A 17,099-nucleotide genomic window follows, 5' to 3' on the forward strand; every position below is an offset into this window, starting at 1 on the left:
ATGGCTTTTTAAACAGGTAACCAACAAGCATGAGCTTATTAGTTATCCAAAAGGTTACATGCAGCTCCCACAGCAGGCAGGCACTGGTACTCCTCGGGAGCCAGCTTCAAAGCCACCTTGTTCTGCTGCCTCTGATACAGCCAGCTGCTGCCTGCCTGTGACTGTGTAAATGCTGAAATTTCCAGCCGTTACATGGTTAGTCAATTATACACATTTAAACATCCCTAGTCTGGGGCGCTCCTAGGTACTTTCTCCACTTCCCAAAAATCAGGCCACATTATGTCATGGTCTGGGAGTCTTACATCTCAGGCAAGTTGAAGTGTGGAAAAGAAGCTATTTTAAGTGATAGTTGCAAAAAGGTACTTGTATGCCAGTGTTCCCTGTAAACTGAGCACTTGTGCAGCCATTCAGGAGAGAGTCAAATGCTGCCCAGCTGATTAGCAGAGCACCCACAGCTAGTTTTTTTTTGTTTCTTGTGGTGGTGCACATTCACACATACCTTGGTGCATATATAAAAATTTATTCTGCACATGGATGGAAAAAATCCCCGTAGATGGGAAAGATTAGCTGGAACGTTGCTTGTACCTGCTTTAAATATGTTCCTCCACCCTTGGCAGACTGAAATGTTAACAAACAGGACATGTGCTGAGAGCAAACCTAAGAGGATTCAGCCCCAAGGCTAACATTACTTTTCAAGTGAGTACTTTGAAAATAAAAACCCTTCCCCCCTTTAAATAAAAAGTGACTCTTCCACTAAACCTCTAGCAAGGCTAGTCCAACCCTAATCATATGTAACGGGCGCTGACCTATTTACATTTCCCCCAATAACTCTTTTGCAAGTGGTAGTGCAACTGACACATCTACAGGGTGTGGTTCATTGTCCTACCTAGCAACAGTTAGACCACTACAGAGAGAAAGAAGGAGTTTGCTCTACAGCCTTAGCTGAGCGCCAGCTGACTTTTAGCTTAAGCAGTAGAGGCTCATACACTAAACTCCAGAGGTCCAAGGTTCGGTTCCACCTGTTGGTGTCACAGTGATTTCTCCACATTTTCATCCTCTGGGCCAGATTCTCTGCTAGTGAAACCGCATCACTCCACTGGCGTGATACCACGTTACGCTGGCTGAGAATATGGCCCCCAAAAGTCAAATTCTGCCCTAAACTGCTTGTGCAAAGCCCCAAGTATGTAGCTCAAAAGGCCCCCAAGCCAGAACGTACGTGTGTGTGTGTGTGTGTGTGTGTGTGTGTGTGTGTGTGAGTTAAATATGGCAGGATTCACAATTTGTTCTCCTTTGGTGCCAGACCTCTGGCTTCAGAACTGATCCGGATCGGGAAACGTTGCCTCGTTCATCCTGCATGGCCGCTTGTAACCTGCACTAACTCCTTATGCTACACAATCTGGTCCACCTTGTATTTAGCTGGGAACACCTTTTCCAGACCCAGACAAGAGCTTTGTATAGCTTGAAAGCTGCTCTCTCTCCCCTCCAGACATTGGCTCAGTAAAAGTGTCCCCTCACCCTCCTTGTTTCCCTTCTATTTCCATCAGGGATTTGGTGTGTTAGCCAGGAAGAGCCCTGTGCGATTCCATCCACTCGCAACTCTGCAATGAGGACTGTGAATGCAAAGGTTTGCCTAGAAACAAGTGATGCTCTATGAGTGGCCAATGGGTTTATTTCTAATGCCTGCTCTGATAAGGTAGCCCTGGCTGACTGCGTTATGTGGCTGGATTGGGGGGTGGGAAGACTTTGGTGGGGTATTTCCAAGCCTTGATATTCTGTAACTTTCACTTCCTAGTTTTTGTGCTTCGAGAAGGTTCAAAGGATCAGGATCTAGTTTCCTCTGTCTCATCAACTTAGAACCTGTGAAGAGCCCGGAGCGTCGCCAGTTGCGGAGCAGAACTCAGCTAGGGGGAAAGACGCACCATGGAAGACGAAGACAGACGGGACCTGATCTCCAACCATGAGCAGCGGCCTGCTGAGGGCGTCACGGCCCCAGACTCTGGAGCACAGAGGTATCCCCCCTCGGTTTTCAACCCCCTTTTGTTTATCTTTCCTAGGGCAGGGGGAAGATTGGCAGGGCTCTCGAAGCGGGAGAAGGAAAGGGGGCTCAGCTAACGGAGTGTACAGACCATCTAAATTTCGGTAGTGGAAAGCATGAGCCGATGGGGGAGTTCGGTGATTGACCTGACCAAACACCCAAGCAAGGCTTGAATGTTGGATTTCAATTTCCCTTCTCTCACCCGGACTCTGATCCGGGGTGGGGTTGGGGCTTATCTTATTTTAACACGTGGGAGAATACGGGGCTCTGATAGAAAGACCCACATTAGAGCCGAGCTGTGTGACCTCATGTGATGTCAGTGCAAGGCTCTTCCACCCCCCTGAAGGAACTTTCTGCCAACAGGGGGGCTGGGGAAGCAGTTTGCCCCTTGTTTCTTGTCCCACGCTACACATCTGTCTAGGGAATCTTTGGTCCTATTTAGTAACCAAAGCCCGACATGGGACTCATGCAAAATCTCTTGAGTTCTTTTATACCTTTGGGTGGTGGCATTGGTACCTGGCTTGGTCCTGTCCCTCCTCATGCCGGGTCCCAGTTCGAATGCATTGTTTAGACATTAGAAGGGTGCCACGTATGCCTTCTCGTTGTTCGACCAGCATGTGCTTTAGACACCCGTGCAACAGGTTTGATCCCTCTGTGTGCGCACAGAGAACGGAGCCGTTGGCAGAACAGAGCTGTCCTGCAAATCAACCCGCAGCCAGGCTATCATTGTAATTCTGGGCCTTTGTTCAGTGTTCTCAAGGGTGTTGAATCAAGCACGGATCTAGGTGCGTAGGATCCCGGAGCTTGGGCGATGCAGCTTTATTTTGGGCCCCACCTTCCGCTGGGTGTGCCACTGACGCTGCTGTTTGATACCCAATGTTTCTGGATTTGCACCAGTGGATAGAGCCCTAGTGGAAAGGCTTGGAGCCGAAAGGGCTTCCTCTGGTTTTTCTAAAATCGCTGCATTTGTGCAAATCACAAGTCGCCCTCCCCTGAGCACTGGGAAATGCAACACTGGGCCGCAGCCAACCGGTCACCCATGCCAGACTCAACGGCCACAGCCAATGAGAAATCAGATGTCTTATGACATCAGGAGTTGCTAGGCAGGATGGATTACAGGACAGTCAGAACAGTAACACAGGGATGAAAGGAACCTGCTTGACCAGGTCTGGACGGGCATCAGGCTGGATTTTCTTTTATGTCGCTGCCTGTCGGTGCTATTGCAGCCACAGGGGGAGTGCACCCATAAATCACGTGTTCTCCAAGGGACGGGCCTGATTCTGCAAGCCCTGGCTTCTTGGAGTAGCCCTTACTCACGGGAGTCGTTCCACTGACACCAATGGGGCTGCTGGGGGAGCGTTTTCAGGGCCTGCTCCCACGGACACAAAGCTTCTTGGAATATTTGTGCTTTTGCTTTTATTCTGTGTTGCCCATCAGCTGTTGGCAAGTCTTGCTGTCTTGTTAGTGAATGAGGGTCACTCTAGCCCCCCCTCGGATCGATCCTGCTGCTTGTGTGAAACGCCCTTCCCCCCTCCTTCCACCATCTGCTAAGACTGAAAGGTGGGTCCAAAAAAAAGCTGGTTGCAGGCGGTGGAGCTTCTTTCTAACAGGTCAGCTGGTGGGTGACCTCGTCAGTTGCACAGTAGAAATGTGATTTGGGCGTCAATCGAAAGCTGCTTCCGTACGGATTGCGGAAGAACCCTGCGCTAAGCAGGTTGAACTCTGGGCAGATTCCGTCCCTTCCAGCTCCACGCGCGCCAGGCCTGCTGCATTCAGTGGGAATTGGGCAAGCATCAATAAGGCCAGCCCCTGGCGTTTTGCAATGTGACACTGCTCTTCTGGAGTGCAGCGTGCTCCCTGCTGGGGTGCTCTTGTTTCTAGCACTGCTTTTTAGTCTCCTAATTTATTTCCTTGGACAGAGAACGCAGACTTCCTCCATATGTGCAAATTTCACCGGGGAGAAAAAAGCAAATAGCAATGTGTATAAAAGCAGGTCAGACTTTTTATAAGAGGGCTATTTTGTTAGGCTTTTTCAAAAATGTGCGTCAAGTTTAGGCTAATAAAACGGTGTGTGAAAGGAACTCACAAAAGAACTATAATCAGTAAATCTATGTGGTATGGCAGACAAAACAAAAGGAAAAAGGAGAGATGAATACAATGTAAAAAGAGGTGTAGCAGTGGGATTATGGTACTTTATCCATTACCCTAAAATAGGAATGGTCTGTATATACAATCAGATAGTGCTTTATCACCCAGTAATCTCTATAGTCCTTTGTCCTCGTGAACAAAGCTGTTCCCATTATTCAGGGGTCGCACTTACTTCTGTTAAATTTTGAATCTGATTTTCCAGGGTCTTCAAATGAAACATACATTTTCAGTTGTAATGCTTGACACATCTTCTCGCTCTTAAGCAGTCCATATACAATGAACGTACTTTGGGAACAAAAGGGTCAGGAACGTGGCCAGTTTTCTCCAGGCCTCCAGGGCCAACATTATCTGGATTTTCTAATGCCGCTAGGAGGGTGGGGAAGCCCTGGGATGGGTTACCTAGGAAGGTGGTGGAATCTCCATCCCTAGAGGTTTTGAAGCCCTGGCTGGGATGATTTAGGTGGGGTTGGTCCTGCTTTGCGTAGAGGGCTGGCCTAGTTGACCTCCTGAGTTCTCTTCCAGCCCTAGGGTTCTATTATTCTAAATTGTGGATTCTACCTATAGATGTGATCCAGTACCTGCTGGAATCAATGGGAGTTTACCCATTACTGTCAGCTGGCATTGGATCATACCCTAAACCCATGGTCACCAACCAGTAGATCGCGATCTACCTGTAGATCTCGGAGGCTCTAAGAGTAGCTCTTGAGCTCTCTCTGAACTGCGCGCCTGCGCAGTACATTTACATTAGATTTCCTCATTTGAGGAGCAGTTACTCACCGAGCAACAGCACAGGAATGGTGGGATTTTTTTTTAAAGTAGCAGTATAAGGATTGGGGATAGCAAGTGATGGAGAGGAGGAGAAGAGAGAGGGCGGGGCTTCAAGGAAGGGGCGGGGCGGTAGATCTTGGCTTGGTCTGTCATTTAAAAAGTGATCTTGGGTGTAAAAAGGTTGGAGATCACTGCCCTAAACTGAGAGACTGTGGCAAATACATAGGCGAAAGGCATTTGACAATTGTGTATCCTAAACCAATGGGCTCACAAAGATCCCATGTAGTGCTCCTGAACCTCTTTCCCCCTCTACTCCATGTGGCCTTTCTGCAGTGTTCTCTTCAGTCCTAGATGCTCGATATTATTTTCTCCAGTGACCATCCGTCTGCACTCCTACCCCAATAAGTGCGCGCGCACGCGCACACACACACACACACACACACGCACTCCCACTCCCCACCTTTCAGAAAACTGTTTCGCTTCCCCTGCCTGGTCCCGCATGGAAAGCGGAGCCCTTGGCTCTGGCTTGTCCCTGCCCCATGATGAATGACGACAGAGAGATCTTTCGGTCTGTGAAATCGCCTCCCAGGGAAAGTCTCAGAACTTCCTGCACTCCGAGCTGGGGCGATGTACTGGAAATGTAGCTGCTCTGTCCAGTCTCACCCAAGTCTCCCTGGCTGCAGGGTGGGAAGGCACCGGAGCAGCAGAACACATTGGAAAGTTCACGGAGAACAGTCGTTTTAGAGCCAAAAAAAATTGCCAAAACAAAACCCTCCACTACAAATGCAGGAGGCCCATCTCTTCCTGGGTAGAACAAACTCTCACGCTCTGCTGAGCACTGCTGCAAGGTGTTCCGCTATGAGGGTGGTGGAAGAGCCCCTGGAGAATCTGTGGGTGGCCGATGCCAGCAGCTGCGACTCGTCTTTGCCGTGCTCTAGCCTCCTTCTGTCTTGTGTCTTGCAGGAATTACTGCAGCCGGGGAGCCGTTTATTCTGCTGCCTCCATCCTGGTGGCCCTGCTGATCGCTGGCCAGGCTGTCACTGTCTACTTTGTGTATCAGCAGAGTGGCCAGATCAGCAAACTGACCAGGACCTCCCAGAATCTGCAGCTGGAGTCCCTGAGCCGGAAACTCCCCCAAAGTGAGTAGTTCCCCAGCCTGACTGCACTGTACAACCCAGGTCTAGGCCAGTTGGGTGACGTGCTGGCTGGACTTCACCATGCCAGAGCACCCCCCACTCTCTTGGCTGGGGGAGATCAAGTGCTCCAGAGAGAGGGAGGAAAGGTTTCTGGAGAGCTCCTGAAATCCTGCTCCCCTCCTGGAGATGGCAGTTTCTGTGCCGTCTTACCCTACCGTGTCGCTTCATGTTTCCTTCATGGTTTGGAACAGCTGCCATATGAGGCGAGATTAAAAAGACGGGGACGTTTCAGCTTAGAAGAGAGGAGACTAAGGGGGATATGATAGAGGTCTATAAAATTAAGACTGGTGTGGAGAAAGCGAGTAAGGAAAAGTTATTTACTTGTTCTCATAACACAAGAACTAGGGGTCACCAAATGAAATTAATAGGTAGCAGGTTTAACACAAACAAAAGGAAGATTTTCTTCACCCAGGGCAAAGTCAACCTGTGGAACTCCTTGCCAGAGGATGGTGTGAAGGCCAGGACTTTAACAAGATTATAAAAAGAGCTAGATAAATGCATGATGGTTATGGCTATGAGCCAGGATGGGTACGGATGGTGTCCCTAGCCTCTGTTTGTCAGAAGAGTGACAGGAGAGGGATCCCTGTTCTGTTCATTCCTTTTGGGGGCACCTGGCATTGGCCACTGGTGGCAGACAGGAGACTGGGTTAGAAGGACATTTGGTCTGACTCAGCATGGCTGCTCTTATCCTCTTCCTTGTCACCGAGCTGTGGAGAAGGGGAAGTGAAGCTTGCGCTGACGATAGCTTTGATCAGATTGGAGGCCATACAAGCCCCATTTGTCCTTCCGCCCCGTTTGTCCTGTCGCTCAGCTGCATGTAGCAGGAGGGGGCGCTGTTCCTGCCTGTCATGCTGGAGCTCTGGGAGGGACTGGCTGCAACACCAGGAACCATTGATCACCTCTGCCCCAAACGCCAGGTGCTGGGAAACTGGCTGGCGTCTTCCCAGGGCTGGCTGGAGCACTGGCCACAGGGTCAGTGGCTCATGGGAGGTCTACGCTGGCGTGATAGTGTCTCCCAGCCCGGGGTGACAGACTCCTGCAAGCTCTGCTGGACGTTGTGTTAAAAGGAGCAGCACGGGGACAGCGCAGAAGGAGGGGAGTGGGTGTCTTGGGCTGTTTCCCATGCCACTGCATGGTATTTATCACACGCTCGCCCGCATCTCCCCAGGCTGGTGCCTAGACCTAGCCCACTAGGCCTGGGCCGTCTCTAGGGGCTGAGCTACACCTCTGGGACCCTCATGCTGATTCGACTCACGCTCACGGAGACACTGACCCCTGAAAGGACGTCGGGGGCCCCCCTCTCCTCTCGGTTTGATATCACCCTTTCCTCTGCAGGTGCCAAGCCCGTCTCCAAGCTGAGGATGGCCAAGTTCAGCATGCCCATGGTCATGCGGGAGCTGCCGCTCGCCCCGAAGGTGGACATGACGGTAAGGGATGTTCCCTGGGGCCCTCCGCCTGCCACTTTGCCAGCTGCTCTGGCAGCAGTTTGGCAGCGCCTTGGGGAACATGATTGTGTGGTTCCTTCCGAGCCTCGTGCCAGAGCTGCTCTGTGGTCAGCAGCCCCGGCCATCCTGGCTCTGATACCTCAGCCACGCCCACTCGTCAGCGACAGCTGGGGCATCTCTCCAATGTCTGGGTCTCCTGTGGCTGGTTCCCGTGCCCCAGCTCCTAGGGATGACATGCTGCCGGAACCCGCCCATGAGGACTGGATGGGGACCGCCATCTCCGAACTGTTGCATTCACACCAGTGCCGGAGGGGTGGATGTGCTGGGTCCCACCCCTCAGGCCTTGGCCCCGGCATTCCCCAGAACAAGAGGCAGGGGCTTGGCTCTTTCTCCAGAGTTTGCTGCTCTTTGGCTGGAGCGGGTGAGAAAGGGCTGGCAAAGTGGAGCCACTGGAGGTGGCCAGCATGGTGTTTTCCCAGGCTCCGCTGCGCTTCCGTGTGCCGTAGCTAGGACTGTGCGGAGAGCCCAGGCATTGAGAGAGGTTTCCCTTCCTGGTGGGGTCCAGGAATTAGCCTGGGCCATGGTGACGAAGTTCTGCTGAAGGTTCCTGTGGTGCAGCATCCACCCTCACCAGCCTGGCTCCCGGGTAGCCAAGTGACTCCGTGTCTGCCAAAAGAGCCCCCAGGACTGGCCACACCTGCTCCAGCTAAAGACCCATCTGGGTTTAGTCTCTGGCTCTTCAGCGCCTCATCCTGACCATCCCAACTGCACTTCTGTCCCCTCTCTAGCCCCTGGAGGACACAGCAAAGCTCAGCAATAAAACAGAGGATCAAGTCAAACACCTGCTGCTGGTAAGACCCTCCTCTGTCACACACGTGTCGGTAACACCTGGGTGAGAGTCGGGCACAAAAGTCCTTTCAGCCCCGTTAGCCTGTTGGTTCTCTCGTGTGAGAGAGAGAGAGACTGGTGGCTCCACCTTTCCTTGTTCCCTGGGAACAGGCGTGAGCTGCGACAGGGGAGTTGTCTCTGGCTCCTGGCTGTTGGCCTGCTGCTAATGCTGTCCTTTTCCATTTGGCCCCCCTGCAGCGGGCAGACCCTAGCAAGATGTTTCCTGAGTTAAAGGATAGCCTGATGGAGAATCTGAACCGCCTGAAGAACACCATGACGGACCAGGACTGGCAGGTCAGTGCCCTGCCAGGTCAGCTGGCTAGCAGACTGACTGCAGCTCCATCTGCTCCTTTGCACCCTGACCTGTTCCCGGGAATGGCCTGAATTGGGCTGGTGACGGAATGGGGGAGGGGGTCTCTTGTGGGGAGGACAGGCCGTATTCCCTGGGAAATCACAGCCTGCAGCCGACCTCTTGCATGGTTACATTCGTAGAGCCCTAGAACTGGAAGGGACCTCGAGAGGTCATCAAGTCCAGCCCCCTGGTCTGAAGGCAGGACTCAAGCCCCATCCAGACATTCTCACTGCTGCTTGGGAGGCCGGGGGTTGACAAGGGACCGCAGCTTTCCCGCTCGTGGCTTTGGGCTGCAGACATGAGAGCACAACAGCGAGGAGGGCTCCAGTGTCACCATGATTAAATGGGGGAAGAGGGGCTGTGACCATTGTCTGGAGCAGTTGTTTTTGTGAGGGGCCGGTTCCTAACAGCACCTTCTTCCCCTTGGTCTCTTGCAGTCGTTTGAATCCTGGATGCACAAGTGGCTGCTGTTTGAAATGGCCAAAAACCCCCAAACTCAGGAACCTGCCGAGATACCAGCAAATGAAGGTATCAGAGTTATGGGGCAGCAAACTCCTCTAGGGTTAGGAACGGTCCTCAGGCAGCAACGGCAACCCAGGGGAGCGCTGGTCAGAGGGCAGTGGAAGCACGTACCCATTGGAACGGTTTTGCTTTTTGGTAGCTAGGGGTGTCGTTCCCCAGAGTCATAGAATCCTAGAACACTACAACTGGAAGGGACCTTGTGAGGTCATTGAATCCAGTCCCCTGCCCTCACGGCAGAACCAAGCACCGTCTAGATCATCCCTGACAGATGTCTGTCTAACCTGCTCTTCAATATCTCCAGTGATGGGGATTCCACAACCTCCCTAGGCAATTGAGTCCAGTGTTTAACCACCCTGACAGGTAGGAAGTTTTTCCTAATGTCCAACCTAAAGCTTCCTTACTGCAATTTAAGCCCAGTGCTGCTTGTCCTATCCTCTGAAGTTACGTCTACACTACGGCTGCATCTAGACTGGCAAGTTTTTCTGCAAAAGCATTTGCTTTTGCGCAAAAACTTGCCAGCTGTCTACGCTGGCTGCTTGAATTTGCGCAAGAAAACTGACGATCTCATGTAAGATTGTCCGTGTTCTTGCGCAAATACTATGCTGCTCCTGTTGGGGCAAAAGCCCTCTTTTATGTATTTGCGCAAGAGGGCCAGTGTAGACAACGCGGTATTGTTTTGCGCAAAAAATCCCCGATTGCAAAAGTGGCCACGTCTAGATTGGCACGGACACTTTTCCGCTAAAAGTGCTTTTGTGCAAAAGCGTGCGTGCCAATCTAGATGCTCTTTTCCGCAAATGCTTTTAATGGAAAAACGTTTCCGTTAAAAGCATTTGTGGAAAATCATGCCAGTCTAGACGTAGCCTACGAGTTCTCAGCCAAAAATATGCTAATAAGGGACTCATTTGCATGAGTTGTGATCTCATTTGCATATTTTCTACTGATCTGTTTTTGCACTAGGGGTTTTTGCACAAAAACAAGCAGTGTGGATGTTTTCTTTTTGCGCAAAACCCCCTTATTCTGCAAGATTGGTATACGCTGGGGCATAAAGGTCTTGCGGAAAAATTTGCTTTGAAATATTTCATTAGCGTGTTGCTGAAGAGGATAAAATCACAGCTTTAGAAAAACGTCGTCTTCCCCCCGGCTGCCATTGGGCATAAGGGCACAAGTTTAACAGTCCTGAGCAGCACCCCTTAAATTCTAAGGCTGGTCCTACTTCTGCGCTCACCCAGACAAGCTATTGGATTGCCCGAATAGCTGCAGAATGTTGGTAAGACCCCAGCAAGGGCCAGAAGGGGGAGGAATAAAATATACTCACCGGTGTTTCCTGTGCTTGTTGCTTTAGTGCAATCTAAGTGCCAGGCGGAGTCCAGTTTTGGTGGTGTTCACCCGGGTCAGTTCCGCCCGCAGTGTGACGAGCATGGCGACTACCTTCCCAAGCAGTGCCATGCCAGCACCGGGTACTGTTGGTGCGTCTACAAAAACGGCACCAAGATCGAAGGCACTGAGACCCGTGAAAAGCTGGACTGCCCTGGTAGGAACTAACTTCCCATTGGCCAGTCTGGGGAAGGGGATAGATGCACGCGTGCACAGAGGCGCTCCCGGCGGTTTCCTGTGTTTTAGCTCAGCGACACCTATGCGCAGTGCGCGTTGTGTCGTCAAAGGGCTGTTAGTCTGGCTCGTAAAAAACGATTCTGGGAAAAAGTTGAACGCACCCTTGAGCATTCCTGGGGAAACGGGGTTCAGAGCACTGCTGGGCGCCTGTTGTTGCACTGGTCCTGATCCTGAGACCTCCTGAGCTAGTTCCATGGCCATGGAAGTCAATGGACCTGGTTTTAGAGCACCTGCAACTCCAGATGACACCACGGAGAATTGCGACTCCCCAGCAACTGGCCATGGGGGAGTTGAGGGTGTTCAGCACCTGGCGGGATCAGACACTCGGTCATCGATGGGAAGAATCCAGATAACACAATAGGAAATGCGGCCTCTTAGGAGCATGTATAAGGTGGAGGATCATAGAGGAGGGCAAGTGCTAAGAGGGAGAGACTGAGCTGCCAGTGTCTGCACAGAGCTGGCGGAAGCTTGGGCACTGTCCTCTTTGCTGGGACACTTGGTATGCTCACTATCCCGTATCATGGGCGACTGTCGAGTCCCTACTCCTGGGCACCTTTCTGTTGCCACCCTCTTTTCTGAATGGAGCTCTTTGAAAATATATGAGGAGAAACTTCAGCCCTTGTTGGCAGGCCCAGACTTAGGGCAAGGCGAGTAAGGTGGTGTCCTTGGGACTTGCACCTTCAGGGCCGCACCTGCCCGGCTGCTCGCTCGCTGCCCTGGCTGGGAGCCACCCATCCACGCGGACTGCATGACGTGGTGCAGCCAGCCACAACATGCTGCCTAGGGCCTGCTAGTTGGCTTAGTCCCAGCAGATCCCCGTGTGTTGAGGTCCCAGAGGACTAGTACAGCAAGATTCTCCCAGCTGTGTCCAGGCTCCACTTTGGGCCCAGCGCCCCACGGAACCTTGCCTGAGGAAATGAAGGGTCCTTTATCTCAGCGGCTGGGGGAAGCTAGCCATGAATGCCTGAGTCCCCTTTTCATCAGCCTGCGGGGCGTTGCCGCGGAAGGTGGGCCCCGACAGCGTGGCAGAGAGAGAGAACTGAGGTGTCCAAAGCTCAGGGATGAAGAGGAAAAGCAGCGCTCACGCTTCAGTGTTTGGGGCGGGTTAGAACGGACACAGGCCTGTAATGATGCGGGCAAATATTGGTGTGAGGAGGAGGAGGAGGTGGCCTGGGCTGGCACGAAGCGTGTTGGGAGCCGGGAGGGCTGGGCCTGTCCGAAGCGCGCTACCAAACGCCGACTCTTGCTGTGTCTTGCTGCAGCGACTCCGGGCGGTTTGGATGCGGAGGAGCTGATGTACTCGGGGGTGGATCTGCTGAAGCTGGATTCTGACAAAGGCAAGAGGCGGAGCCAGGCGTGGGCTGGGGCAAAGCTGACAGGAGATGGGGAGGGTTGGCCAGAAGGTGCCAGCAAGTCTCCTGGATCAGGCCCAGCGGCTGGGTGACACAAGGCCAGGTGGCATAGGGATGATCATGAATAAGCATTGGTGGTGAAGGAAGGACCTTTGCGGTCTGGGCTATCACAGTGTTTTGGTGCATCGCCTCCCGCCTCAGACTGGTGGGATAAGAGATGCCCTGACGGAAAGGTGGTGGGGCAGGTTCCATCGACAGCTTTGAGGAGCAGTGGGCGCTGTCCGGGGTTCTCTGCTCGGTGTCCCCATCCGGCTCCCTAGTTATGAACCTTTAGCCTGCACGCCTTGCCCCTTTGGTCATTAGTTGTCCCCAGTAATTAATTGGACACAGGTCCAGTCGTCCCTCCCACAAGGCTGGGGGAGGGGCTTTTAGAAAGTGGGCGGGCAAAGCCCGCCCACTCTCCCGTGCTTCAAATAGACCCACGTGGTCTAGGGGATAGGGCAGTCACCTGGGGAGGATAGGGTCATGGGTTCAATGAAGGACACCAAGACAATAGGAGCCCGCTACCTGAACGGGAGCTCCCTCTTCCAAAAGAAGCGTGTGCTTTGTCCCCCTGGGCTCTGAAGTGCAGCATCCCAGTGGTAAATCCACCCGGCTGTCACACCTGATTGTGCAGGGCTGGGGGCAATGTAGATTGAGACGGGGATTGTGGTGAGGTCTGGCTCTCCCATAAGTGGGGAGGCAAAGGCCTTTGCGCTCCCCGGCCACCTACCCAATGGAGTAGGAGCAGCCAGGAAGAGCCCTGTTTAGATTTTTGTTTTCTTGCTGCGGGGCGGGTGCTTTAAGGCTGGCACCAGCACACACATCCAGGTGTATAGATTCTGGGTAGGAGTGATGTGGAGTCCTCCCCAGTCCCATCACTACTGCCAGTCTGGTGGGGACGGGCTTTGTATTGGCCTCCCTGTGGAAGTGATGGGAGCAAAGAAGTAACTGGCTTCAAAGTAACCCCTCCAGGAGCAGGGAGTATCACTGCCTGGGTTCAGCTCGATCTCATTTCCTCCCTCTTTTCTCTCTCTCCTCCTAGAAGCCAAGTAGAAGAGGACTCACAGGCCCGGCGTCTTCTTTCTCCACCTCCAGCCTGCAGAGTCGCCAGGCGCCGCCTTGCTCTGTTTCACTCGTGCTTTGATATTGCTTCCCTGAATTACGGCCACCGCGGCTAGTCAAGCGTTTGCTATGCATCGTCTTAGCGGGCGATTCAATTGGGTAGATGATATACTTTTGTCTGCCTGACCCAGTGCCTCTCCCTATGCTAAGATGTGCTGCAGAAAACCCGCTGAATATTAGGAGGAGTTTTGGTAGAGAAAGGATGCAAAGGCCCTCCCCACACCAAAGGCAGACAAACTGTATAAAATTCTTAGTGCTTTCTCCACTAATCAGAACACAGTAGTAGCTGCATGTAAAACCACAGGGCTACGTCTAGACTGGCATGATTTTCCACAAATGCTTTTAACAGAAAAGTTTTCCATTAAAGGCATTTGCGGAAAAGAGCATCTAGATTGGCACAGATGCTTTTCCGCAAAAGCACTTTTTGCAGAAAAGCGTCCGTGCCAATCTAGACGTGCTTTTCACGATCAGAGCTTTTTTGCGCAAAACAAACCTGAGCTGTCTACACTGGCCCTTTTGCACAAAAGGGACTTTTGCCTGAACGGGAGCAGCATAGTACTTCCACAAGAAGCACTGATTTCAGACAGTAGGAAGTCAGTGTTCTTGCAGAAATTCAAGTGGCCAGTGTAGACAGCTGGCACGTTTTTCCGCAAAAGCAGCTGATTTTGCGGAAAAACTTGCCAGTCCAGATGCAGCCCAGGTGTCTGAATAGAGATGGGGTTTGTTCAGTACCTGTAACATAAGCATTGTCCAATGGGAAAAGGGGATCCAAGCACAACATATGGACAACTAATTGAATTATCTCCATTTAGATATTCTGGACACAATCCTTCCTTCCTCCCCCATGGGGGTGTAACTCCATTGACTTCAGTGGAATTATTTCTGATTTACACCAGCATACAGGAGGAGACTCGGGCCCTCTGTTTGCTTATAAATGGCTTCGAGGTTCTCAAAAGTAGTTCTCCAACCACGGTCTATTGGACCAGCCATCAGTGCACACTTGATCCTCGTGCACATGTGGGAGGAAGTGGGGATGTCTACAAGGTTGCACGTGCCTCTGTGCTGAATAACACTGGCACATGGTTCCGTGTAGCGTACGTGCAACCGCCAAATTTACTGCCCCTCTTAAGCAACTTTTAAACAGAAATGCTGAAAAGTAACAGACGTCGCCTTTCTCCCTTCCTAAAGGGCTCTGCTGTTGCAGGTCGTGTCCCACTCTATGAAGCACGGGCTACTCCAGATTAGCTTCCCCAAACCACCCTGATTGCTCGAGCAGTGCTTTAGGCTTCATCACAGCATTTAGAAATCTTTCCTAGTTTGAGAACCAGGCTAGCAGCTGGCTTCGAAGCACCTCTTAGTATCTGGGAGTAGTGGGGAAAAATCCAAGCAGGAAGGCTGTAGGCAAGGTTAGAGATCACTCATGCGAATAGGCCAGTGGCTTCTCTTTACACAGAGACATTAAGTGCAGCAGCAATGAATTCTGATCTTCCTCACCAAATTAAACAGAGGGACATTAGAATAGGAAAGGAATGCAGGCTTCCTTTAACAAATAGGCAAATACGTTTGTATGGCTGTGTTTCCCCATCCCCTGCTAACTCCTGGTGTTTGGTCGGATCTTTGTTTAACAGGTAACAGTAGCTAATCTTGGGACTAGAATTCTGTGTATTCAATGCAGCGTAACCAAGCTCACACGGCTGGTGATTTCAATTAAACTTTTGACTTATAAGGATTGCTACTAAAAACAGTTTCACACGTGCTTCTCTGACAGTTCAGGATTGGGCGAAAGTAGCTGGCGAATCAGAGGTTATTCAACATAAGTCTCTAGCAAGTGTCTCTGTTCTACTGCCTCGGTGGGCGTGTGTGTATATCTACCCTCTACCTTCCACAGCCTCCTAGCCCCAGTGACTATGGGCTTCTACTCAGAGCATCATCTCTGCTCCACCACACCTGGGTGGGGAGGCCCTGCCTCCTGCCCATCCTCACAGCAGGCCAGTCATGGCATTTCTTACCTGATCAGGCTGATGCCCCATCTCCCCACAGCTCAACATCCCTGGGGGCAGAGCAGCACTGATCAAGCCCCCCTGTATGTTCGCCTCAGGTACCAGCTCTCTGATGTGGGCGGCTGGAACATCTCCAAGCCTTCAGCCACCACACAGAGGGGAGAAGGCCTCAGGGCCGGGACCTACCTCTGCCACGGCCTTGTGGAGATCCTTTTCCAGCTCCGTCCTTGACTCCTGCCACCACATCTGCCTAGTCACTGCTGCTCCCTCCTGCCTGGGCCGGCTCCTTTTCTTCAGCTCTTAGAACAGGGGTGGGGAACCTTTCTTGGGTCAGGGGCTGCTGACCCACAGAAAAATCAGTCAGAAGGGGCCTCAAGTGAGAAGAACACCCCCCCCCATTCACTGATGTGGCCCCTGACTGGGGAGGAGGAGGGGGGGGGGGGAAGAGAGGACTCAGCATTCCCCATGCACACCAGAGCCTCAGGGGGCCCTGGCTAGATTTTGTGTGCTCCAGCGCCATGGGCACTTGTGCCCTGAGCCTTAGGGTCTGGAAGCAGGCAAGCCAGGGTTGCATCCAGGCCTTGGGCCTGAGGTTCCCCACCCCTGTTTTAAAGACACCTGGGATGCCTGTGGAGCCAATTAAATGTAACTGCCCAGGCCTGTGAAGCGTTCTCACTCCAATTAGTAAAATGAGGGCAGCTGGCGCCAGGCAATGGCCGAAGAGTTTGTGGAGCAGCGCTATCACTGTGGGGAGAAATCTGTGGGCAAAGGGGCAGCCCCAGCCACAGTTCCTATGGCAAAGGACAAGTGTGGCTGGTCTGAGCCTGTCTGGGTGTCCTGTTCCCCAGCCCCAGGAATGGCAGACTGGTCTCTCCCGTCAGGTAAAACACACAAGGCCAGCAGCTCTTTGTACCCCATACCAGGGACTGCCCCGCCAGGACGGCTGGAAGGGCTCAGCTCCATCCCCCTCCGACAGTGAAATACTGGAGGCCCCACAGCCCCGTCCTTCCAAGGCAGATGGGGGGTTATCAACCATCAAGCCTCACCTCCATGTGCTGGTCACGCTTTGCTGTAGGGCCTGCTACACAGGGCTGGCCTTACCCTGAGACAAACTAAGGTGGCCACCTCAGGTGCCAGACTGGGGGGGGGGGGGAGGGAGGGGGGACAGACCCCACTAGGATCCAGAGTGTAGAAAATTATGTCTGCTGCTGGTGCAGGTGTATTCTCTCTGCTCTAGACGCACAGGGATGGGGGAGTGCTGTGCTGGAGGAAGGAGGGCACGAGAGATATAACAGGCAGGCAGGAGAAAACGGGGCATGGGGGAGTCATTTGAGCTCCCCACCTCAGGTGCCAAAATGTCATGGCCTGGCCCTGCTGCTGCAGGAAGCAAGCGCACTGTGAAGTTTACTCACATGGGCCCTCCGGACCTACCCACAGCCCCATGCGCATTAGCTTAGGCCTAGCTCGGCAGGCCCAGGGGGGAGCGGCAGTCTAGAGCACACCCGAGCTGACACACACACAGGCTGGGATCGGCGTTTGCACGTTCACCCACGGAACTGCCTGCCTGACCCAGTACCTCAGACCCCTCCCTCTTTCCCATTGTCAAGAGGAGGGTCAT

The 17,099-nt window shown here is 52.6% G+C and overlaps 1 protein-coding gene across 2 annotated transcripts; it reads left to right on the forward strand.

Annotated features, from left to right (window-relative positions):
- Positions 1–1,756: 1,756 nt before the first annotated feature.
- CD74 (CD74 molecule) lies at positions 1,757–15,223 on the forward strand. Of its 2 annotated transcripts, XM_014581167.4 has the most exons (9): positions 1,764–2,009; positions 5,915–6,090; positions 7,483–7,574; positions 8,381–8,443; positions 8,679–8,774; positions 9,270–9,360; positions 10,697–10,885; positions 12,228–12,302; positions 13,402–15,223. In XM_014581167.4, exons 1-9 carry the CDS (start codon positions 1,921–1,923, stop codon positions 13,410–13,412), a joined length of 882 nt encoding a protein of 293 aa, XP_014436653.2. In that variant the 5' UTR covers positions 1,764–1,920; the 3' UTR covers positions 13,413–15,223. The 2 variants fall into 2 exon arrangements, with proteins under 2 accessions (XP_089625584.1, XP_014436653.2); XM_089769458.1 differs by lacking the exon at positions 10,697–10,885 and having other exon boundaries at positions 1,757–2,009.
- Positions 15,224–17,099: the final 1,876 nt, after the last annotated feature.

This window comes from Pelodiscus sinensis, chromosome 16, assembly GCF_052426305.1.
Source record: "Pelodiscus sinensis isolate ZL-2025 chromosome 16, ASM5242630v1, whole genome shotgun sequence".
NCBI classification, from domain to species: domain Eukaryota; kingdom Metazoa; phylum Chordata; order Testudines; family Trionychidae; genus Pelodiscus; species Pelodiscus sinensis.

Excerpts from the sequence above, each read along its gene's own strand:
- CD74 (XM_014581167.4), top strand. The coding sequence starts at position 1,921 with ATGGAAGACGAAGACAGACGGGACCTGATCTCCAACCATGAGCAGCGG. Across the intron at positions 8,775-9,269 it reads TGACGGACCAGGACTGGCAG|TCGTTTGAATCCTGGATGCA; the intron begins GTCAGTGCCCTG and ends GGTCTCTTGCAG. Across the intron at positions 10,886-12,227 it reads TGAAAAGCTGGACTGCCCTG|CGACTCCGGGCGGTTTGGAT; the intron begins GTAGGAACTAAC and ends GTCTTGCTGCAG.